This window comes from Anomaloglossus baeobatrachus, chromosome 6 (genome assembly GCF_048569485.1).
Source record: "Anomaloglossus baeobatrachus isolate aAnoBae1 chromosome 6, aAnoBae1.hap1, whole genome shotgun sequence".
Taxonomy (NCBI): domain Eukaryota; kingdom Metazoa; phylum Chordata; class Amphibia; order Anura; family Aromobatidae; genus Anomaloglossus; species Anomaloglossus baeobatrachus.
The window spans coordinates 193,270,746-193,293,951 of record NC_134358.1 but is presented as its reverse complement, the minus strand read 5'-3'; the positions used below and the strand labels follow the sequence as shown (position 1 = coordinate 193,293,951).

The 23,206-nt window shown below is 47.2% G+C and overlaps 1 protein-coding gene across 1 annotated transcript in view; it reads left to right on the top strand.

Annotated features, from left to right (window-relative positions):
- Nucleotides 1–23,206, top strand: part of TMX3 (thioredoxin related transmembrane protein 3) — an 84,914-nt gene that overhangs the window by 14,365 nt on the left and 47,343 nt on the right. Inside the window, exons 4-5 of the mRNA XM_075314607.1 lie at nt 6,560–6,683; nt 22,680–22,725. Coding sequence (XP_075170722.1) covers nt 6,560–6,683; nt 22,680–22,725 — 170 coding nt within the window. The remainder of the gene's footprint in view (nt 1–6,559; nt 6,684–22,679; nt 22,726–23,206) is intronic.

Below are 23,206 nucleotides of genomic sequence, written 5' to 3'. Positions count from 1 at the left end.
ATCCATCTATGAAGCCATAGGTGCGTCTTTTGCTCCAGCATTTGCAGCCTTGTGGGCGCTCCAAGCTATCTCAGCTTGTTTGTCTGAGATTAAGGCGGTCACACGCACCGCTACTCCGCAGGTCGTGTCTTTGACTTCTCAGGCATCGGCTTTTTCATCCTACGCCATGAACGCGGTCCTCGACTCGGTGAGCCGTACAGCGGTAGCATCCGCCAATTCGGTGGCAGTCCGCAGGGCCATGTGGCTACGCGAATGGAAGGCAGACTCTGCTTCCAAGAAGTTCTTAACCGGTTTGCCATTTTCCGGCGACCGCTTGTTTGGCGAGCAATTGGACGAAATTATCAAGCAATCCAAGGGAAAGGACTCGTCCTTACCCCAGTCTAAACCGAACAGACCTCAGCAGCGAAAGATTCAATCGAGGTTTCGGTCCTTTCGGCCCTCAGCCAGGTCCCAATCCTCCACGTCCAACAGGTCACAGAAGGGCCAGAGAAACTCTTCGGCATGGCGGTCTAAGTCACTTACACTCTCAGGGCCACTCGGTGATCCCTTACTTAGACGATCTTCTAGTCAAGGCACCCTCCAGGGTGGCATGCCAACACAGCCTGACCGTCACTCTGGAGACTCTCCAGAGGTTCGGGTGGATCATCAATTTCCCAAAGTCAAATTTGACACCGACCCAATCGCTGACTTACCTCGGGATGGAGTTTCATACCCTTTCAGCGATAGTGAAGCTCCCGCTGGACAAACAGCGTTCACTACAGACAGGGGTACAATCTCTTCTTCGGGGTCAGTCACACCCCTTGAGGCGCCTCATGCACTTCCTAGGGAAGATGGTGGCAGCAATGGAGGCAGTTCCTTTTGCTCAGTTTCATCTGCGTCCACTTCAATGGGATATCCTCCGCAAATGGGACAAGAAGCCGACGTCCCTAGACAGGAACGTTTCGCTGTCACGGACAGCCAAGACCTCTCTTCAGTGGTGGCTTCTTCCCACTTACTTGTCAAAAGGAAAATCCTTCTTGCCCCCATCCTGGGCTGTGGTCACGACGGACGCGAGTCTGTCAGGGTGGGGAGCGGTCTTCCTCCACCACAGGGCTCAGGGAACCTGGACTCCGACAGAGTCCTCCCTTCAGATCAATGTTCTGGAGATAAGGGCAGTGTATCTGGCCCTAAAGGCGTTCCAGCGGTGGCTGGAGGGACGGCAGATTCGAATACAGTCGGACAACGCCACGGCAGTTGCGTACATCAACCACCAGGGCGGCACTCGCAGTCTTCAAGCCTTCCGAGAAGTTCAGCGGATTCTGCTGTGGGCGGAAGCCACAGCCTCCACCATCTCCGCAGTTCACATCCCGGGCGTAGAAAACTGGGAAGCAGATTTTCTCAGTCGCCAGGGCATGGATGCAGGGGAATGGTCTCTTCACCCGGACGTGTTTCGGGAGATCTGTTGCCGCTGGGGAACGCCGGACGTCGATCTAATGGCGTCTCGGCACAACAACAAAGTCCCGGCATTCATGGCTCGGTCCAAGGATCACAGAGCTCTGGCGGCAGATGCGTTAGTTCAGGACTGGTCGCAGTTTCAACTGCCTTATGTATTTCCTCCTCTGGCACTGCTGCCCAGAGTATTACGCAAGATCAGGTCCGACTGCAGTCGTGCCATCCTCGTCGCTCCAGACTGGCCGAGGAGATCGTGGTACCCGGATCTGTGGCACCTCACGGTGGGTCAACCGTGGGCACTCCCAGACCGACCAGACTTGCTGTCTCAAGGGCCATTTTTCCATCTGAATTCCGCGGCCCTCAACCTGACTGTGTGGCCATTGAGTCCTGGCTCCTAGCGTCATCAGGGTTATCTCAAGATGTCATTGCCACCATGAGACAGGCCAGGAAACCAACGTCCGCCAAGATCTACCACAGGACTTGGAGGATCTTCTTATCCTGGTGCTCTGATCAGGGTTTCACTCCCTGGCCGTTTGCCTTGCCCACTTTTCTTTCTTTCCTTCAATCCGGATTGGACAAGGGCTTGTCTCTCGGCTCTCTCAAGGGACAAGTATCGGCGCTTTCCGTGTTTTTTCAAAAGCGTCTAGCCAGGCTTCCGCAGGTCCGTACGTTCCTGCAGGGAGTTTGCCACATAGTCCCACCATACAAGCGTCCGCTAGAACCCTGGGATCTTAACAGAGTGCTGACGGCTCTCCAGAAGCCACCTTTCGAGCCGATGCGGGATGTCTCTCTATCTCGCTTTTCGCAGAAGGTGGCCTTCCTAGTGGCAGTCACATCACTTCGGAGAGTGTCTGAGCTAGCAGCGCTGTCATGCAAAGCCCCCTTCCTGGTGTTTCACCAGGATAAGGTGGTTCTGCGTCCGGTCCCGGAATTTCTCCCTAAGGTGGTATCCCCGTTTCATCTCAATCAGGATATCGCCTTACCTTCTTTTTGCCCTCATCCAGTTCACTAATGTGAAAAGGATTTGCACTTGTTAGATCTTGTGAGAGCACTCAGGCTCTACATTTCACGCACGGCGCCCTTGCGCCGTTCTGATGCGCTCTTTGTCCTTGTCGCTGGACAGCGTAAGGGGTCGCAAGCTTCCAAGTCAACCTTGGCCAGGTGGATCAAGGAACCGATTCTTGAAGCCTACCGTTCGTCTGGGCTTCCGATTCCTTCAGGGCTGAAAGCCCATTCTACCAGAGCTGTAGGTGCGTCCTGGGCATTGCCGCACCAGGCTACGGCTCAGCAGGTGTGTCAGGCGGCTACCTGGTCGAGTCTGCACACTTTTACAAAACACTATCAGGTGCATGCCTATGCTTCGGCAGACGCCAGCCTAGGTAGGCAAGTCCTTCAGGCGGCAGTGGCCCACCTGTAAGAAGGGGCCGTTTTTTCGGCTCTTTTTTATCGAGGTATTCTTTTACCCACCCAGGGATTGCTTTTGGACATCCCAATTGTCTGGGTCTCCCAATAGAGCGACAAAGAAGAAGGGAATTTTGTTTACTTACCGTAAATTCCTTTTCTTCTAGCTCCTATTGGGAGACCCAGCTCCCGCCCCTGTTCCCTTCGGGCTGTTGTTCTTTTGTGTACACATGTTGTTCATGTTCAATTGTTCTTTGGTTCATGGTTTCAGTTCTCCGAACATCCTTCGGATTGAATTTACCTTAGACCAATTTATAAGTTTCCTCCTTCCTGCTTTGGCACCAAAACTGATGGGCCCGTGATGCACGGGAGGGTGTATAGCAGAGGGGAGGGGTTACACTTTTTAAAGTGTAATAACTTTGTGTGGCCTCCGGAGGCAGAAGCTATACACCCAATTGTCTGGGTCTCCCAATAGGAGCTAGAAGAAAAGGAATTTACGGTAAGTAAACAAAATTCCCTTCATTGCTTTGTACACTCCAGTAAAAAGTAGTTTCCTTTTTTTTTTTTTTTTTTTTTTTTAAAGGGAAATACCCATGTACAAGATCCTATCCCAACATGTAGCATTTGTAATGATAATTAATATTAGCAAATACCTCCAATTAGAAATGTAGCATAGTTCTCCTGATTAGCTATGTTGCTTACCGCATGTGCAGGGCATTGCAACAGCTTAGGCATTAATGGTTACAACCACAAGCACTTAACTAACGACCTGTCAGTATGAGTGGCTGTAACCATAAAGCTGCAAAGGTATTTGCTATTATTATTATTATTATTATTATTATTATTATTATTCCTACTGTATAGTGGGGGATAGGATTTTGGCGATGAGAATACACCTTCAACTACAACAGTCCACCTAATATCTTTAAACTTCACACTGCTCCACATTTGAGTCCATCTATGACTTTTAGACTGTCATTGAAGAGTCAGCAGCTGTGCAGAAATCTTGCATCTGGTGGACCTGATAACACCAAAAGCCACAATACACATATGGATGGCTAAAGCACAAGGGCTAAATACACACCAAAAGAATTTATATGCAAGCCAATATGTATAATATAATTGACAACGTCTTTATTAAACATAAAAATACAAATACATATTACATATTAAAATGGATATGCCCAAGAGGATGGATGGAATAGAGGGATAACACTAGGCACTTGTCATTAATATTGATGGACACTATTTTAGCAAAAAGGTATTTGTGTAACTATATATCAAAAAGTAAAAAGGTTGAATTTGTATCCACATTCCCACTTTGTAATGATGAATAGAGTACGATATACAATTATAATAACAGGGGAATGTATCTAGAAAAACACCAGACAAATACAAAACATAATATTACCAAAAGGTCCTAATCTGTAATGGTGCCACGGCCTCCCAAAACACACTGACGCGCGTTTCGCACCTTAACGTGCTTCCTCCTGGACGAAGCACGTTAAGGTGCGAAACGCGCGTCAGTGTGTTTTGGGAGCATTACAGATTAGGACCTTTTGGTAATATTATGTTTTGTATTTGTCTGGTGTTTTTCTAGATACATTCCCCTGTTATTATAATGGTATATCGTACTCTATTCATCATTACAAAGTGGGAATGTGGATACAAATTCAACCTTTTTACTTTTTGATATATAGTTACACAAATACCTTTTTGCTAAAATAGTGTCCATCAATATTAATGACAAGTGCCTAGTGTTATCCCTCTATTCCATCCATCCTCTTGGGCATATCCATTTTAATATGTAATATGTATTTGTATTTTTATGTTTAATAAAGACGTTGTCAATTATATTATACATATTGGCTTGCATATAAATTCTTTTGGTGTGTATCTGGTGGACCTGGAAGATGGCAGGACTACCCTTGGAGAAGGCAGGGACAGTTGACTACCATCTCTGCCTTCCAAATTGCTGTCTACACATTGCAGAATAATTGCTGTGTGTATTATTTGGAAAGTAGGAACGGCTCTTCCTTCTTTGGTCTCCGTGATGATTGGATTGTCGGGTGCTGGGAGGTGACAAAAAGCTGCTGGGTTTCAGATCAAATCACCCTTTGTTCAGCAATGGAAGCTGAATGTGCCCTGTGGCTGAGAGGGATTTAAATGTTGATATGCTTTCCACCTCCCACCCAACCACAAAAGGTGTCTTTATGACCCATCACCAGATTTTCCCCATATAAATTTCAGCCATTACCACTAAGGCTTCTTTTACACTTGGAGGGGTTTTTTTTTACCACTTACCATTACATCATATGATATAATGGATTGTGTTATTCAAAAGTACAAAAACAAGCTCTCACGTGGCTATATCGCCGGAAAAATAAGCGTTATGGCTCCTGGAATAGAGAGGAAAAAAAACAAACGCAAAATGAAAAATCGCTCGGGCCAATCTTTTTAAGAAGGGCACAATGTCTGTAATGATTAAGTAAGAAAAAGGCAAGAAAAAATAAAAAATTACATAAAAAGAAAATTACTGCCTGTCCGAATTGCTGTTTATATCCCCCTCTTATGAAACAATACGGGGAGCACAGCTTAAAATGCACTTTAGTGGCCTTAAAACATGTGAAAAATGAACACCTATTAACTTTCTTCTTATTGGCAAAAAATATAAAGCTTACATAAGCATTATAGGTTTTTTTTGCAAAGTAAGGCTGCTTTCACACTACGTTTTTTTAACATGCGTCAACGTTTTTTTAACGCAAAAACGGATCCAGTGCAAATGCGTTTTCATTTCAATGCATTTGCAATGGACTCGCGTTAACATGCGTTCACCTGCGTTTGCGTGCGTTATAGTGAGGATCCAGCGACTTGCAGTTTTTTAACGTTTTTCAAAAACGCTACTTGTAGCGTTTTTGAGCTGCGTCCAAATACTGCAAATTGCTGGATCCTGACTATACTGCATGCAAATGCATGTGAACGCTGGCATGCTGATACACAGGATCCTGCTTGCTCTACTGAGCATGCCCAGAAACCAGCCTCGCATGATCAGTCTCTCTCCCCCTCCCTCTCTCCCCCTCCCGAGAGCGGCGGACGCTCGTAACCAAAGTAAATATCGGGTAACCAAGCAAAGCGCTTCTTAGTTACCTGATGCTTACCTTTGTTACGTGTGCAGGGAGCTGGCTCCTAGCAGCTGCGGACGCTCGTAACCAAGGTAAATATCGGGTATTCAAGCAAAGCACTTCACTTAGTTACCCGATATTTACCTTTGTTACAGCTTACCGCAGCTGTCAGATGCCGGCTCCCAGTCTCACGTTCAGTTCCCCTCACTCCGATCACATGACTCCACTGCCCGCCAATAAACTTCAAGTGAAAGGATCCTGCAAAATAACACATGCGTTTTTCTCTGCAAAAACAGGATCCACTTTTGCAGCAAAAAAAGTTCATGACTCATGCTAAATAAACGTAGTGTGAAAGCCGCCTTACACATTTTTATTTTTTAGAGGTCTTAAAACCAAGTGAACAAAAAAGTAACTAAAAAATGCCTGGTTGTGAATGGGTGAAAACTGTCCTTGAACTATGCCAGGGGCTGCAGGCAGTTGATTGACTTTTCAGCGAGTACTGTAATACTATGTACTATTCTTAGCTATATTGAGTTTGCAGGTAATACAAATAACATGTATGAGAGCAGCTGTCCTAGTGTTGTGTGTACTTGCTTTTTGCCCAGTTTTATGCGCCTTGGTGCGGCCACTGCAAGAAACTTGAACCTGTCTGGAATGAGGTCGGTATCGAGATGAGATCCAGCGGTTCTCCTGTGAGAGTCGGAAAGATGGATGCAACCGTTCATTCAAGTAAGTGTCTACATTGTGAATATTGTGTTACTTTTCTGCATGGCAGTTACGTTTCAGCACGGCAGTGCATTTGATAATCCATGGTTGTGATATTAAAAGGAATCTATCACCAGGTTGTTGCTATGTATTCTGAAAGCAGCGTAATGTAGGGGCAGAGAGCCTAGTTCCATTGATGTGTCCAGTTTCAATACAATTTGTGTTTTATCAGCAGGAGATTATTACTGTAGGACTAGGTGTTGCCTGCCAGGCCGTTCAGCTATCTGTGTAACCCCCCCACTGATTGATGCTGACAATTTACACAGGAAGTTACCAATGGGCTGTGGATATTACAAAACTGACCGGCATCTCCAGATATCACAAAATAAGTGTGAACAGGTGCAAGCTGCTATGACTATATGAAACATAACAAATTTGGAAATGTCAGTCAATTTTTTGTTTTTGTAGTATATTGTTGGAGATTTTGACTGCTTCATTCTTTGTCTGTGCTCTCCTCCCATCGGCCCCAAGGTGTCAGTAGTGAGTCCTATCTGCCCATACATTTGTAGACTTTAGGTGCAGGAGAGGGAAGAAATAAGTTAGGGTCCTATTAAAGAAGGGTCACCTTGCCATGGTTGATGGGCTCACATGAATTGGCCACTTTTTGCACTAAGTACCTTCATTTTTCTAAGTATATTCCATATAGTATATTAATGCTGTTTACATTTCATACATTCTGTCTTTACATATATCTTAGTGCTTAGGATATGTGCCCACAGGGACAGTGTCCTGCGGTTATATCTGCAGGACATTCCGCGGGAGCTCTCAGAAATCCGCAGCACAGCTTTGTCTGTTTCCATGCTGCGGATTTATTGCAGAATGTCCTGCGGATATGGTGCGGTCATTCTGCATTGAGAATACAGTACCATGGCTTCGGCACTGCATCCTCAATGCAGAACAAGTGCTGCAGTGATCGGGGCGTTCATATTACTTACCTCAATCATGCAGCACCTCGCTTTCCGGCGGCCGGGTTACTCTGTCAGCGTCTGGTGCACTGTGCTGAAGAAGGTGGGCGGGCCTGCACTAGCTCCGGCTGTCACATGACCGGAGCTCGTGCAGGCCCCGCCCACCTCTTCCTTCGTGTACCTGGATTGACCGCGCTCTTGTGCACCGGATGGAGAAAGTGTCATCGTTGTCTTCTATCAAGGCGGGTAAGTATGGGACCCTGCGGAGAAGTCCGCAGGAATAATTCCCATGCTGCTGATTTTTCCGCAGGGAAATCCGCATTATTTCCGATGCGGAAAAAAACGCAGCGTGGGCACAGCAGTTCCCAAATGCCATAGAAATGGCTGGGGAGTAGCTGTACTGCAGATTGTTGAAAAATCTGTGGAATTTCCGCAAAAAATCTGCGGCAAATTCCGCGCATTTTCTGCAGCGTGGGCACATAGCCTTAGAGTGCTGCTGTGTGCTCTTGTTGTAGCTGTGGATATTGTTATACAGGCTCAGCATTTAAAGCTATGTTTCTTGTACCGCTGATCAGAGAAAACAGGGATTCTATCAAAACTTCACCAAGCAGAGCAGTAAGTGACACATCACTAGAGTTGGGCTTTCTGATTGTGCTGCTCTCAGATTCCACAGCAAAAACCTGCAGACAGAAGCAGTGTTCGGATTTCCATGTTCCCTTTTGTCATTCATGCACATTTTCGATCCATTTGACATTTACTTTCGCACCTCTCCTTTTTCTTCTAATGAAGGAAATGAGGCGTAGTGGATTTATGCTACAAGCTCGCACCAGCCCTTCTTGTCAGGCCTGTAGCACATTTGCATTGCATTATTCTTCTAGCTGGCTGCCTTTTTCAATAAGATTAATATTAATGAATGCATCTGGCTTTTCTGGTATTGTGATAATTGTTCTGGCTTGTAAAGAATAAATTGGTTTTCATTCTGTATTGCCAAGTGAAGTAGCCGTGCATCCTTCCTTTTCAGTAGCCTTTCCTTACCTTATACTAAGGTAACCTCCTAGTTTCAAAAGTAAGTGATGGCATATTGTTAGGATCTGCTATTACCTACTGTTCAATGAGCATCCAGTTGCCCTGACCCCGCCATGATCCTTAAAGGAAATCTGTCAACAGGTTTTTGCTGCTGCATCTGAGAGTAGCATCATTTAGAAAGAGACCCTGATTTTAACAATGCATTACTTAGTTTACTTGGTGCATCAGTTTTGACACAGTGTTCTTAGATATAACATGTAGTGAGGTCAGAAAGCTAACCCTTCCCACACCACAGTTTTGTGTGTACATTGTCTATTGTTAAAAAGCTGCTTATCAGAGGAGGGGCGTGGTGAGACCAGGGATCCCATGTGCTGTAGTCCTGGCAGGGATTACCTCCTGGTGATAAAATCTCCATTGCATGGAAACTACAGCACAGGGCCTAAGTAACACATCCTTGAATTCAGCATTTCAACACTCACATCATACTGTTCTCATATTACATAGAAAAAACCTGCTGACTGATTCCCTTTTAAAAGTAAAAAGGCTACATTGCTCATCAAAGGGGTTGTACAGCAGAATACTATAGTCACACAGGCTGGGGCTGGGGGCACGTCTGACTGCAACCAATCACAGACTCCAGTGGGGGGGGGTGCAGTGAATATGCATGAGGCTAATGAGTGGCACCGGAAGTAGGAGGGGCTGCGGAAGCAGGTACGGCTGAGCCTAGAATGTATGGGCTCCTTCCAGGTTAGTGGGTGTGACCAGCTGGGTTAGTGAGCTTGGCGATGTTTTCTCCCTTCCACTATATCATGCTCTGCCCCCCCCTCCCAATGTGATAGGGGCCTGTTGAATGACGTCATACCTGGAAGGAGCCCATACACCCTAGCATCTACCGGAGACTGGTAAGTATAGCGCGCTTGCTTTACTCTTTTACCTTCCGAGTGCCGGATCCAGGTCAATCCCGGCCCAGCACTCGGGTACTTTTGAACCCCTGTTGGTCTTGACATCACAGAAAAAACGCTGTAAAAACCCCACAAAAAAATGCCACAAAAACCACACCAAAACCGCAGATGACTTCCAGGAGACATCCTGCACAAGGTCAGGTTTTGGTCAGGAAAAAAAACGCTGCAAAAATGTTTGGTGTGAACATATCTTCGAGTGACCTATTATCGTGGCCAGCCTAAAGTCCCAGTCACACTAAACAACTTACCAGCGATCCCAACAACGATACAACCTGATAGGGATCGCTGGTAAGTTGCTAGGAGGTCGCTGGTGAGATGTCACACTAAGCGACGCTCCAGCGATCCCACCAGCAACCTGACCTGGCAGGGATCGCTGAAGCGTCGCTACACGGGTTGCTGGTGAGCTGTCAAACAGGCAGATCTCACCAGCAACCAGTGACCAGCCTCCAGCCAGCAGCGCCGCGTGGAAGCGATGCTGCGCTTGGTAACTAAGGTAAATATCGGGTAACCCGATATTTACCTTGGTTACCAGCGCACACCGCTTAGCGCTGGCTCCCTGCACACCTAGCCACAATACACATCGGGTTAATTACCCGATGTGTACTCTGCTACGTGTGCAGGCAGCAGGAGCCGGCTTCTGCGGACGCTGGTAACGAATGTAAATATCGGGTAACCAAGAAGCCCTTTCCTTGGTTACCCAATATTTACCTTCGTTACCAGCGTCCGCCGCTCTCACACTGCCAGTGCCGGCTCCCTGTTCCCTGCACTCCTAGCCACAGTACACATCGGGTTAATTACCCGATGTGTACTGTGGCTACGTGTGCAGGGAGCAGGCACTGACAGCTGAGAGCGGCGGACGCTGGTAACGAAGGTAAATATCGGGTAACCAAGGAAAGGGCTTCTTGGTTACCCGATATGTACATTGGTTACCAGCGTCCGCAGAAGCCGGCTCACTGCACATTCAGTTGTTGCTCTCTCGATGTCACACACAGCGATGTGTGCTTCACAGCGGGAGAGCAACTACTAAAAAATGGCCCAGGACATTCAGCAACAGCCAGCGACCTCACAGCAGGGGCCAGGTTGTTGCTGGATGGCACACACCGCAACATCGCTAGCAACATCGCTGTTACGTCACAAAAGTTGTTCCTTAGCAGCGATGTTGCTAGCGATGTTGCTTAGTGTGACGTGGCCTTAAGGCAATAATCATGCTGTCTAATCAGCATCTTGATATGCCACACCTATGAGGTGGATGGATTATCTCTGTAAAGGAAAAGCGCTCACTAACAAATATTGTTCACAAATTTGTGAAAATCTTTGTGAGTAAAAGGCCTTTTGTGTGCAGAGTAAAAGTCTTAGATCTTTGAGTTCAGCTCATGAAAAATGGGAACAAAATCAAAAGCGTTTATATTTCTGTTCAGTGTATGTACATATACTGTATAGATAATACATATAATGTGTGTCAAATTACCCCTATTAAAAATGTAGGAAATAAAGGAAAAATTGAGAGATGCACACATTTGAAATCGCTGCGCTCATAAAAGTCTGATCTATCAAAATATAAAATTATTTTGGCTGGTAAACGGTATGTTGAGGAAAAAATACCTAAATGTCAGAATTGCGGGTTTTTTCGGCCACTGTAAGAACACAAAAATGTAATATCAATTGGGAAAGAGAATGGCACTCACCAGATATATGCTGTGAGAACAAGTATTTATTCAGATTTGGAGGTTACATGTGCAGGGCAGGTAGGTGGGGAGGGAGAGCTATACACGTCCGACGACGACCGTTTCGCACTTACAAAGTGCTTCAGCTGAAGCACTTTGTAAGTGCGAAACGGCCGTCGTCGGACGTGTATAGCTCTCCCTCCCCACCTACCTGCCCTGCACATGTAACCTCCAAATCCGAATAAATACTTGTTCTCACAGCATATATCTGGTGAGTGCCATTCTCTTTCCCAATTGGAATTTTTATCGTCTTTTTTCATGTGCACCCCAGAGCTGTTCTGATTCACACTGATATATGGACATTGGCTATATGGACATTGGCATGATTTGATTATAGTGCGGAGTGGTGCCCCGGGTCTCTTTTTTTTCTTTATATAACAAAAATGTAATAACTGGGTCTCTGAAGCCCTGTGTGGATGGCTCACTAGTCCGTTTGTCCCCTTATGGCTGCCACTTCTATCCTCCAAAATAATAAAGGGAATTCTTTGCTTGTGTCCCATGTCACCATGTTTCTAGGTTAGAGCTGAATGTACTCCTATGCACTGTTATATACACACATGTTGAAGGTAAATGTGCTGTTGAAGAAATTTGATTGGGAAGATTCCTCTTTGCTTCTTTCCTACAAATGTTCCTTGAAGAGTCGGATAAGATGCCGTTACCTCTGATAGCGGTTGATGCTCTGGAATCTAAGTGATCTCGTCTGTGTCCACGTCTCCCGTCTCTTCAGAAGCTGTTTACTTTCTAGAAATGTCACCATCTGCTTTCATTGCATGAATTAAATCTGCAAAGTGTAAACTGAGAAATGTGGAAGACACAACCACAATGTAAACTGCCATTAACTCCTTCTACACTCCTTTTTTTCATTGTCATAGTTGGTTTGTGATCCACGATTACTACAAGTGTACTTTATATTTTCTGCTCTTGGTGTCTGGTAAAAATTTTTAAAAAAATAATAATCAGTTACCAGATAACCTAGGTATTCCCAAAGATGATGTATGTCTGTAATCAGATCTCTGTAATTCCGCTTGCTAGTCTTGTGTAGTGATCTATAGCCCCCGATACCCAATAGGCTAATGTTGGCTGAACCTGCCGATGTCGGCTGACAATCTAACTTGTATGGAAGTCCTGGACTAACTATTGCCAAGAGAAATAAGGATGTGGCATATTTGATTCAGACTGACGGTTATTTAGTCCCCTGGAGAAGTATCACTGCCAGAAATGTCTGCTGATGGCCCTCTCGTGGAGCACACTGGAGCTCTCAGCCGAGAAACGTTCCTCTGTTTGGGAGAGCTGGCCAAGATACTGCTAATCAAGCCATATTGTATAGCCGGCATACGCTTCTAGATTGACCTTGTAAAAATTCGGTAAGCTAGAGCCAGTTCTGGGATAACTGTTGTGGTGACTGCTTTTTCAGTTGAAATTAGAAGATAGCCAAATCATGAAACCAAAACCGCTATGGCTATTTGTTGTACCTCCAGAGGAGGTTAGGTGTGAAAAACGCTTTGGTGGAAACGTGTCCCATCTGGTTTTCCCAGTATTGTATTTTAATTCTGAACATTCTCTATTGTTTAGCCCTTTTGTTGGGGTTACGTTCCACATTGGATGTATTTCTTTTTTTGGTCCTCGTCTATGGTCTAGTTTTTATTGTATTTCTGGGATATCAGGTTGTGGTTCCAGATTTGATATTCTCCTTTTTAATTAAACTTTTAATCTTGTTTGTTTCTGATTTGTATATAGATTACTACTATTTTATTGGGTATTATGCTGCCGTGTTGTATAGGTTTTAGTTATTTCCTTCCCGTATTATTTTCCCAACTTAGGAGTTATGCTCTAGTCTTTAGTGACCTGTACTTTCACACCAAACCAGTAGAAAAGCATGGTCATGCTGCGGCTCCGGCTACCACAAGCCGTTTTCTCATATTTGCTGTTAGAGACAGATTACACTTAATAACCAGCATTAGGCTGCCCACAATCACTGTTTGCAGCGCTTTAAATGCTCCGTGTTTTCGCTGCGTCCAGAACGCTGCATTGTGCAGTACAAGCACAGTGAATGGGATTTATAGAAATCCCATGCCCACTGTGCGTGTGTGGCCTGCAGCGAAAACTGACCTGCTGTGCGGCTTTCCAAGCCACAAGCATGTCAATTCTTTGCTGTGGAGTTGATAGCATTCTCCGTAAGGAGAACACAAGTGAGAGACTGCAGTGCTCCGAAGCCTGATCGTAGGCACAGGCAGCTGCGGTCTCCTGCGGAGGAGACTTACGTCCCCACAGGTCAGGACCCACCGAGTCCACAAAACCGCGGGTCCTGATTGGGGGCACATACCCTTAGACCGCAAGGGAGGGAGACTCCTGGTGACTGATTTTTCATGCTAAAATGTCTTTTGGGTAAAGTACTTTGCAATGTTGATAGCCATTGTATTTCCCATCAGATGAGGCTATTGCTAATTAGTTTTGTATATTGGTATTTATTGTGCAGTAATAACCATTGGTTACTCATATTCTTTTGGTCAGTATGTTACCAAATTTCTACAATTTAGTTTAATTTTTTTTATTTTATTTAGTACTTCAACAAAAAAAATAATCTATGCTTAAATGGGTTGTCCACTACTGGACCTTTTTAACTGCTTGGATGTCCCACATAACATAAAAACATAAAACATAAAAAAGCATGTATTACTTCCCGAACCAGCGCTGTTATTCCCCGTGGCCTGGAGACATTGGTACAGCAGTCATGAGACATATCTGCGGCCACTGATTGGCTTGTCACGTTAAAGAAATTGTGGTTGGCAATCTCGGCTAAAGCTAGGTGCTCTATGGTAGGGATGATCACACACAATATTTGGAGACTATACCAAGGCACTCAAACTTGTAGATGAGAAATTTCTTCATCGTTCCTTATGGGAGACCCAGACCATGGGTGTATAGCTTCTGCCTCCGGAGGACACACAAAGTACTACACTAAAAAGTGTAGCCCCTCCCTCCGAGCATATACGGGCGGCACGGTGGCTTAGTGGTTAGCACTGCAGTCTTGCAGCGCTGGGGTCCTGGGTTCAAATCCCACCAAGGACACCATCTGCAAGGAGTTTGTATGTTCTCCCCGTGTTTGCGTGGGTTTCCTCCGGGTTCTCCGGTTTCCTCCCACACTCCAAAAGACATACAGATAGGGACTTTAGATTGTGAGCCCCAATGGGGACAGCGTTCCTGATGTATGTAAAGCGCTGCGGAATATGTTAGCGCTATATAAAAATAAAGATTTGATTTTTTTTTTGATATACACCCCCTGGATAACCAAATATAGCCAGTTCAATGCTTTGTGTTCAGGAGGCACACATCCACACATGCATTCTCATCTGATTTTGATTTTTGGAAAAGAGTTTGAAGAAAAGCGGGTCCAACCCTGGACTCCCGGCATGTCCCTTCTCACCCCACTGTGTCGGCGGTGTTGTTAAGGTTGATTTCAGGGCTGGAGCCTTACATGCCGCGCTTCTTCACCATCCCTCGGGCTCTGGCTTGAAGTGGGAGCCAGCACGGTTCTCCCTGCCTGGCAGGAGACCGGTCTCCATCCGCAGCCCTTTCAGGATCCTGCCGGATGGAGCACTCATCCCTCAGGGACCTGGCCCTGCGTCTCACAAGCTAAGTCTCTGAGACGTTATTTTCAGGGGGTCCCTTGTACTTTAATGTGGGGGAGAGTGTGCTGTGTATGTATTCTGACATTCCCGGCCGGTTCTCTGGTTTTCACCCGAGAACCGCGCCGATGGTGCCTGTTTGCCGGCCGCATTGTTAAATCTAGGCCCCGGCTTCGCCTGAGGCCTAGTTTCGATTTCACTGCCCCTGCATGTCCGTCATGCAGAGGGGCAGTGCGGCTCCGCCCAGCGGCTGTTCGGCACAGGGGAGAGACACTCCTCTCTGAGGAAAGATTCCCTCCCCTGTATATCTCCTTGGCCCTCCGGATCACGCTCTTAGAGTAGGCCCCGCCCCCTCTCCTCGCTCCGGCGCCATTTTATCAGCGTTCTTATGCCATGTCTGCACAGCGATCGGCGCTGACTGCAGCATCTCTCTGGGGGTCCGGGCTGTGGGATCTGGAGGGCACAGAGACAATGTCAAACGGTCTGGCAAGCCACAACCTCCGGTTGTGGACCTGCTTATATACTGCTTATATACTCTGCTGGGGGTCATTCTGGCTCAGAGCCCCCACTTCAGCAGCATGTCTCACACGAGAAGCAAGGCTGCACTCAATATGCACTGCATGTAGGCTCGTACTGCCTGTACCGAGCACATAACCACATTGTGATCCCTGCTCTAACATGGTGGTGCCTCAGCCTGGAGTCTCATCCCCAGTGGTCCCTCCCAGCTGCTCCGGCTCCGGTGGCTGAACCCCCGGCTTGGGTAGAATCCTTCTCTCCATGGGACAGCTGTCCCGGACTCTGCTGAGCATGCATCAGCCCCCTTCTCAGGGCGCCTCTGCTGCTACGGCTCGCTCAGCAAGGCCCACTGAGGATTCTTCTTCTGGTCTCAGACCCCGTCCTCCTCAAAGGAGGCGCAGGGTCCCCTCTCCTTCCTCGTCCCGCGGCTCTGATTCACGAGCTGACTCGCAGGACGAGGAGGATGCCTTTACTGGGGGCTCGGACGCTACCTCCATGTCCCCCATTGATCTGTCCGAGGGTGACGCAGATGTTAGTGTTTCGATTGCGTACATTAATTCTGTACTGGACCTCAATCCGCCAGTATCAGAGGAGCAACCCTCTCTGGCAAAAAAGCACCAGTTTACCTTGCCTAAGAGAACAAGGAGTGTGTTCCTTAACCACTCCAGTTTTCAGGCCACTGTGACCAAGCCCAGGGCCTGCCCTGACAAACGCTTCCCAAAGCGTGGTTCTGATGACCGTTTTCCGTTTCCACCAGAGGTGGTCAAGGATTGGGCTCATTCACCAAAGGTGGACCCTCCGGTGTCTAGACTCTCAGCCCGGACAGTTGTATCAGTGGCTGATGGCACCTCTCTTAAGGATTCCACTGTCCGCCAGGTTGACCTTCTGGCCAAATCTGTATATGAGGCGGCAGGGGCCTCGTTCTCCCCATCTTTTGCAGCAGTGCGGGCTCTCAAAGCCATCTCTGCTTCTCTAGAGGAGATGCATTCCCTCACCAGGGACTCTATGCCCGAAATGGTTGCCTTAACTTCCAGGCTTCAGCCTTTTCATCCTATGCCATGTCTGCCATGCTGGAGACTCTCACCGCACTGCGGTGGCCTCGGCTAATTCCCTCGCTATCCGCAGGCTCCTGTGGCTTCGAGAGTGGAAGGCAGATGCTTCTTCAAAGAAGTTCCTTGCTGGGCTCCCTTTTGCTGGGACCAGACTATTCGGTGAACAACTGGATGAAATTATTAAGGAAGCTTCTGGCAGGAAGAGTACTTCCATGCCACAAACCAAAACCAGGAAACCTGTCCAGGGCAGGAACCAGTCGAGGTTTCGTTCCTTTCGTTCCTCCAACTGGTCGTCCTCTAAGCCCTCGGCCTCGTCCACTAACTCAGCCAAGGACCGTAAACTCAACTGGCGCACTAAGCCGAGTCCTCAGAAGACCGCAGGAGCTGCTGCTACTAAGGCAGCCTCCTCTTGACTATCTGGCCGCGCCAGCAACGTCCTTGGTCGGTGGCAGGCTCTCCCACTTTGGCGACGTGTGGTTTCAACACGTCTCCGATCAGTGGGTGCGGGATACCATCTCCCACGGCTACAGGATAGAATTCTATCCAGCCCGCCAAACAGATTTTTTCTGTCAACTCCCCCCTGCTCCAAGGCCGCCGCCTTTTCACAGGCCGTGGCATTCTTGCAGGCCAATGGAGTAATTGTACCAGTTCCCGACTGGGAACGGTTCTGAGATTTCTACTCAAATCTCTTCCTAGTCCCCGAAAAGGACGGTGCCTTCCGACCTGGATCTCAAGCTTCTCAACAAGCATGTTCAGGTGCGGCATTTTCGCATGGAGTCTCTGCGATCAGTCATTGCCTCAATGACCCAAGGAGATTTCCTAGCATCCATCGACATCAGAGATGCCTATCTGCATGTGCCAATTGCAGTTTCACACCAGCGTTGGCTACGTTTTGCAATCGGAGTGGAACATTTCCAATTCGTGGCTCTTCCCTTGGGGTTAGCCATGGCCCCTCGAGTATTCTCAAGGTCATGGCAGCAGTGGTTGCGGTTCTGCACCTCCAGGGGTTGGCAGTGATCCTTTTTTCCTGGACGACCTTCTAGTCAAGGCTTCATCCAGTGCAGACTGTTAGCGGAGTGCCTCGCTCACTCTCGCCACTCTAGCCAATTCGGGTGGCTTGTCATTCTGCCCAAGTCCACTCTGACTCCGACCCAGAAGCTCACGTACCCAGGGATGCAATTCGAGACTCTGCCGGCACTTGTGAAGCTGCCCTTAGTCAAACAGCAGTCCCTCCTCTGGCGGTGCGCTCTTTGCTGAGGCCCCGATGTCGTTCCATCAGGCACCTAATGCAGGTGCTGGGTCAGATGGTGGCGTCAATGGAAGCGGTTCCCTTGCCCAGTTCCATCTGCGTCCTCTGCAGCTGGACATTTTCCGCTATTGGAACAAGCGGACTTCCTCCTTCCACGGGTTGGTGGCTCTGTCGCCACAGACCAGGGGCTCCTTTCAGTGGTGGCTTCGGCCCCTCTCTCTTCAGGGACGCTCCTTCCTGGCCCCGTCCCGGGTGATCCTCACCACGGATGCCAGTCTTTCCGGCTGGGGAGCAGTATATCTCCACCATGGAGCGCAGGGCACTTGGACTCCGTCCGAATCAGCCCTCTCGATCAATGTGCTGGAAATCAGAGCTGTGCTTCTAGCTCTCTTAGCCTTTCACCATCTGTTGGCGGCCAGGCACATTCGAGTCCAGTCAGACAACGCGACAGCGTTTGCCTACATCAACCACCAGGGCGGGACACTCACCTGCCTGGCAATGTTGGAGGTTCAACGCGTCCTTCAGAGGACGGAGGACTCCAAGTCCACCATATCCGCAGTCCACATCCCAGACGTGGAAAACTGGGAGGCAGATTATCTCAGCCGTCAAACCGTGGACAGCGGCGAGTGGGCTCTGCATCCGGCAGTGTTTCGGCAATCTGCCGCAAGTGGGGCACTCTGGACGTGGATCTTCGCTCCACGATCCTCAGGCTTTTGCAGCAGATACACTGGTTCAAGATTGGTCCCAGTTTCGTCTGTCTTACGTGTTTCACCCTCTAGCTCTTGCCCAGAGTCCTGCGCAAGATCAGAATGGAGGGCCGTCGGGTCATTCTCATTGCTCCAGACTGACCCAGGCGAGCTTGGTACCCTGACCTGCTCCATCTGTCCGTAGAGGTGCCGTGGCATCTCCCGGACTGTCCAGACCTTCTCTCACAAGGTCCGTCTTTCCGCCAGAATCCTGCGGCTCTCAGATTGACGGCGTGGCTCTTGAGTCCTGGATCTTGACGACTTCTGGTATCCCTCCTGAAGTCATCTCCACTATGACTCGGGCTCGGAAGTATCCCTTGGCCAAAATCTATCACAGGACCTGGAGAATTTTCCTGTCCTGGTGTCGTTCTTCCGGCCATGCTTCTTGGCCTTTTTTTCCTTGCCGACCCTCCTGTCCCTTCTACAGTCCGGTCTGCAGCTAGGACTATCCCTCAATTCCCTCAAGGGACAGTTCTCGGCTCTGTCAGTGTTGTTCCAGCGGCGTATAGCCCGGCTGGCTCAGGTGCGCTCCTTCATGCAGGGCGCATCTCACATCATTCCTTACCGGCGGCCTTTGGAGCCCTGGGACCTTAATCCGGTCCTCACGGCTTCCAGAAACCCCCCTTTGAGCCTCTTAGGGAGGTTTCTTTGTCTTGTCTTTCACAGAAAGTGGTCTTTCTAGTGGCCATAACTTCCCTCAGGAGAGTCTCTGATTTGGCTGCACTCTCTTCGGAGTCACCTTTTTTTCATCAAGACAAGGTGGTTCTCCGTCCGACTCCGGACTTTCTCCCTAAGGTTTCTGCTTCCACCTTAACCGGGACATTTCCCTGCCTTCCTTTTGTCCGGCTCCTGTTCATCGCTTTGAAAAGGCGTTGCATACTCTGGATCTGGTGCGGGCGCTCCGGATCTATGTGTCTCGCACCGCTGTTCTTAGGCGGTGCACCTCTCTTTTTGTGCTGACCACAGGTCAGCGTAAGGGCCTCTCGGCTTCTAAGCCGACCCTAGCTCGTTGGATTAGGTCGGCCATTTCCGATGCCTACCAGTGTACTCAAGTGCCTCTCCCGCCGGGGATCAAGGCACACTTGACCAGAGCTGTCGGTGCCTCTTCGGTGTTCAGGCACCAGGCTACGGCTCAGCAGGTCTGTCAGACTGCCACTTGGACTAGTCTGCATACCTTTTCAAAGCACTACCAAGTGCATGCTCATGCTTCGGCAGATGTGAGCTTGGGCAGACGCATCCTTCAGGCGGCTGTCGCCCATTTGTGAAGTTAGGTTTCGCCTACTTCTCAGTTTTTCTGTTTATTCCCACCCATGGACTGCTTTGGAACGTCCCATGGTCTGGGTCTCCCATAAGGAACGATGAAGAAAAAGAGAATTTTGTTTACTTACCGTAAATTCTTTTTCTTATAGTTCCGTAATGGGAGACCCAGCACCCTCCATATTGCCTGTTGGCAGTTCTTGTTCCGTGTGTTATCACCGGCTGTTGTTGTAGACAGAGGCTCCGGTTGTTCCGGTTCTTGCTCTATCTCTACTTGTGGGTGGCTACTCTCCTTCAGCTTTTGCACTAAACTGGCTATATTTGGTTATCCAGGGGGTGTATATGCTCGGAGGGAGGGGCTACACTTTTTAGTGTAGTACTTTGTGTGTCCTCCGGAGGCAGAAGCTATACACCCATGGTCTGGGTCTCCCATTACGGAACTATAAGAAAAAGAATTTACGGTAAGTAAACAAAATTCTCTTTTTTTATTGCGTCATCAGTATAAGGAGTTCTAGAAGCACAAAATTAGTGTTGCATCTGCTTCCTAAACAAAAGCTCCTTCCTTGGGCTGTTATGGAGGCCCGAACCGTTGGCCAATTCTGTGCTTGTGGAGCTACATAAGCTGATGATTCAGAGGTGAATATCATACCTCCTATACAATATTGTAGTGCTTGGGATTTTGTCTCAATAAAAATGTCACATGACCTACAGGAATCGTAGCGCTGACCTCGCAGGAGCGATGGTGATTCAGAAAGTAAGTATGGGATTTTTTTTTTTGTTATATGGTTGCATATGAGAAGACCTTCTCCATTAACGATAATGATAGAATTAGTGTGCACACAGCCGGTTAAATTGAGAGGTGCTGGTAGATGGGATATAACATCCCAGGTAGCATATAACAAAGTTCACCGCACTCTCCAATAGTTTTTCATGCAACAGTGAGATTTTAGAAATATGGACGGTGGACAGTAGAAGGCAAGGGGAAAAGCGACTATAAAACGTTTCGACCTGTAAGGTCTTTATCAGAAAATCGCTTGATGTAATGTGATCTGGGCGCTCCCGCGCCTGTGTCCCAGCTGACACACTGACGGATCAGCTGGGACACAGGCGCGGGAGCGCCCAGATCACATTACATCAAGCGATGTTCTGATAACGTTTTCTGAAAATCCAGCCAACCCAGTGAACTGATACTAAATATTAGAGGAACCTTTCCTGTTTTGATACCTTGCCTATAATAGGTAAACTTTCTGTACTTTGCACATATGATGCACAAGTTAGGAGCATTGCTAAAATACTACTATTCTATAATACCCAATCTCTTCCGTTTTTTGTAGCCTTATTTAGTACAGGATAAATGTCGTAGCCTAAGAGTGACAGATGTTACATGAGGATAAATATTTCTTCTTTAGAGATTAGTTTATGCTAACAGGAGTATAAAAGAGATTAGTATTGCTATAATGTGTTGCCAGCAAATCTCCTACCGGCCAGCTGCTGGGAAGTCCCTCCATGTTAGATCATTGATCTTTGATAACTGATCTGTCCGTCTGTTGGCTAAATGAAACTGCAAGAAAAAAGAAAAATATTTTGTGGCCTTCACAACTTTATGTACCATTCCTTCAAGCCCGATATTAGCCGTATTAACATGGCAGCCGAGTCTGAATACCGTATTTTATAGTGTTGCCTAATTAGGACCATAGTGGTACTCATCGGGACTACATGCTGATGGATGTGGGGGCAGTAAATCAAGTATATCCAAATACATCAGCAATATTCGTATGGTGGTTATTTAGTTGAATGTATGGAGCGCTGCTGTGGCCATTCATGTAATGCATAGCTGCTTTGGGTGCGGCGCAGCAGGCGTTCATCTTATAGAATGGTTCTCCATTATGGCACATAGAGGAGGGGGGTCCCAAATCCGTTTCCTCTCTGATATACTGTAACGTGATTGTCCGGATGTGACTACCCCTTTTAAAGCTTCTCATGGTAATCAATCATGGTGACAGCCTTACCTGTCTGCACCTCGTCATCTACCCATCATTTCATCGGTGAATTCTCTCCTCTTCATAGTAGTTTGGAGAATTGGTCATTGTGACCAGGCCTTACGTGCTAGCATGGCCTGAGTAGATCCTCTTACATAGTGCTGTTGGAGACATTAAAGGGAACCTGTCAGCACTTTTTTGGGTTATAAGCTGCGGCCACCACCACTGGGCTCTTATATACTGCATTCTAACAGGCTGTATGTAAGAGCCCAGGCCGGGGGTATAACATAAAAAACCCTTTATAATACTTACCTAACGTTCACGTGGTGGGCCTTATGGGCGTCTCTGTTGTCCGGTGCCGGCGCCGCCTCTTTTTGCCATCTTTGTTCTCCTTCTCTAGCCGCAGTGCATGATGCGTTCGACGTCATACACACTCGCCGGCATTCAGGTCATGAGCAGGCGCACTTTGATCTGCTCTGAGCAGGACAGATCAAAGTATTGTAGTGCGCCTGCGCAGGACCGGTGAGTGTGTATGACGTAGCCGCGTCATGCACACAGGCTTCAGAAAGAGGATGAAGATGGCCGAAAGAGGAGACTCCATCAACGGACAGCGGAGACGCCCACAAGGCCCACCGTGCGAACGTTAGGTAAGTATTATAAAGGGTTTTTTATGTTATACACCTGGCCTGGGCTCTTATATACAGCATGTTATAATGTATATAAGAGCCTGGTGGTGGTGGCCGCAGCGTATAACCCAAAAAAGTGGTCACAGGTTCCCTTTAACTTGGAAACTAAATTTTGAAAGCTATTACTATTCTTACTTATTAACCTTTATGCTGCAGTATCTTGTGCCACTGTTCCACATGTCCATATGAATCTATCATGTGACAATCTTATTTAATGTGTCTGTATTTGCAGGTATTGCTTCCGAATTTGGTGTCCGAGGATTTCCAACTATAAAATTGTGAGTATTGCTTTAATTTATTTATAACATTAGTTCTAGCTTACTTTTCTTCTATATATATATATATATATATATATATATTATTATATTCCTTATGTTATTGTTCATATTTATTATTCAGATATGAATATTCCATATTCAGAAATGTCCGATCTATCAGTGGTAAACACTGTAAACCTGAAAATTAAACACCACCAAAATTACGGGTGGTGGTGGGGGGGTTCTCTAAAATACTGCAAACAATGTTGTAACAAGCGATCAAAACGTAACATCCATCTCAAAATGGTATCACTAAAAACATTGTCGCACCCCACAAAAAGAATAAGCCATCACTCCTCTCCATCGACCAAAAAATGAAAACGTTAGAAGTCTTGGAAAATGGCAACACACAAGCCCCTAAATTTTTTTTTAATGACTTCTGATTTTTTTCACCAGTAAAATAATTAAAAAAAAACTGGACACATTTGGTATCACTATACAC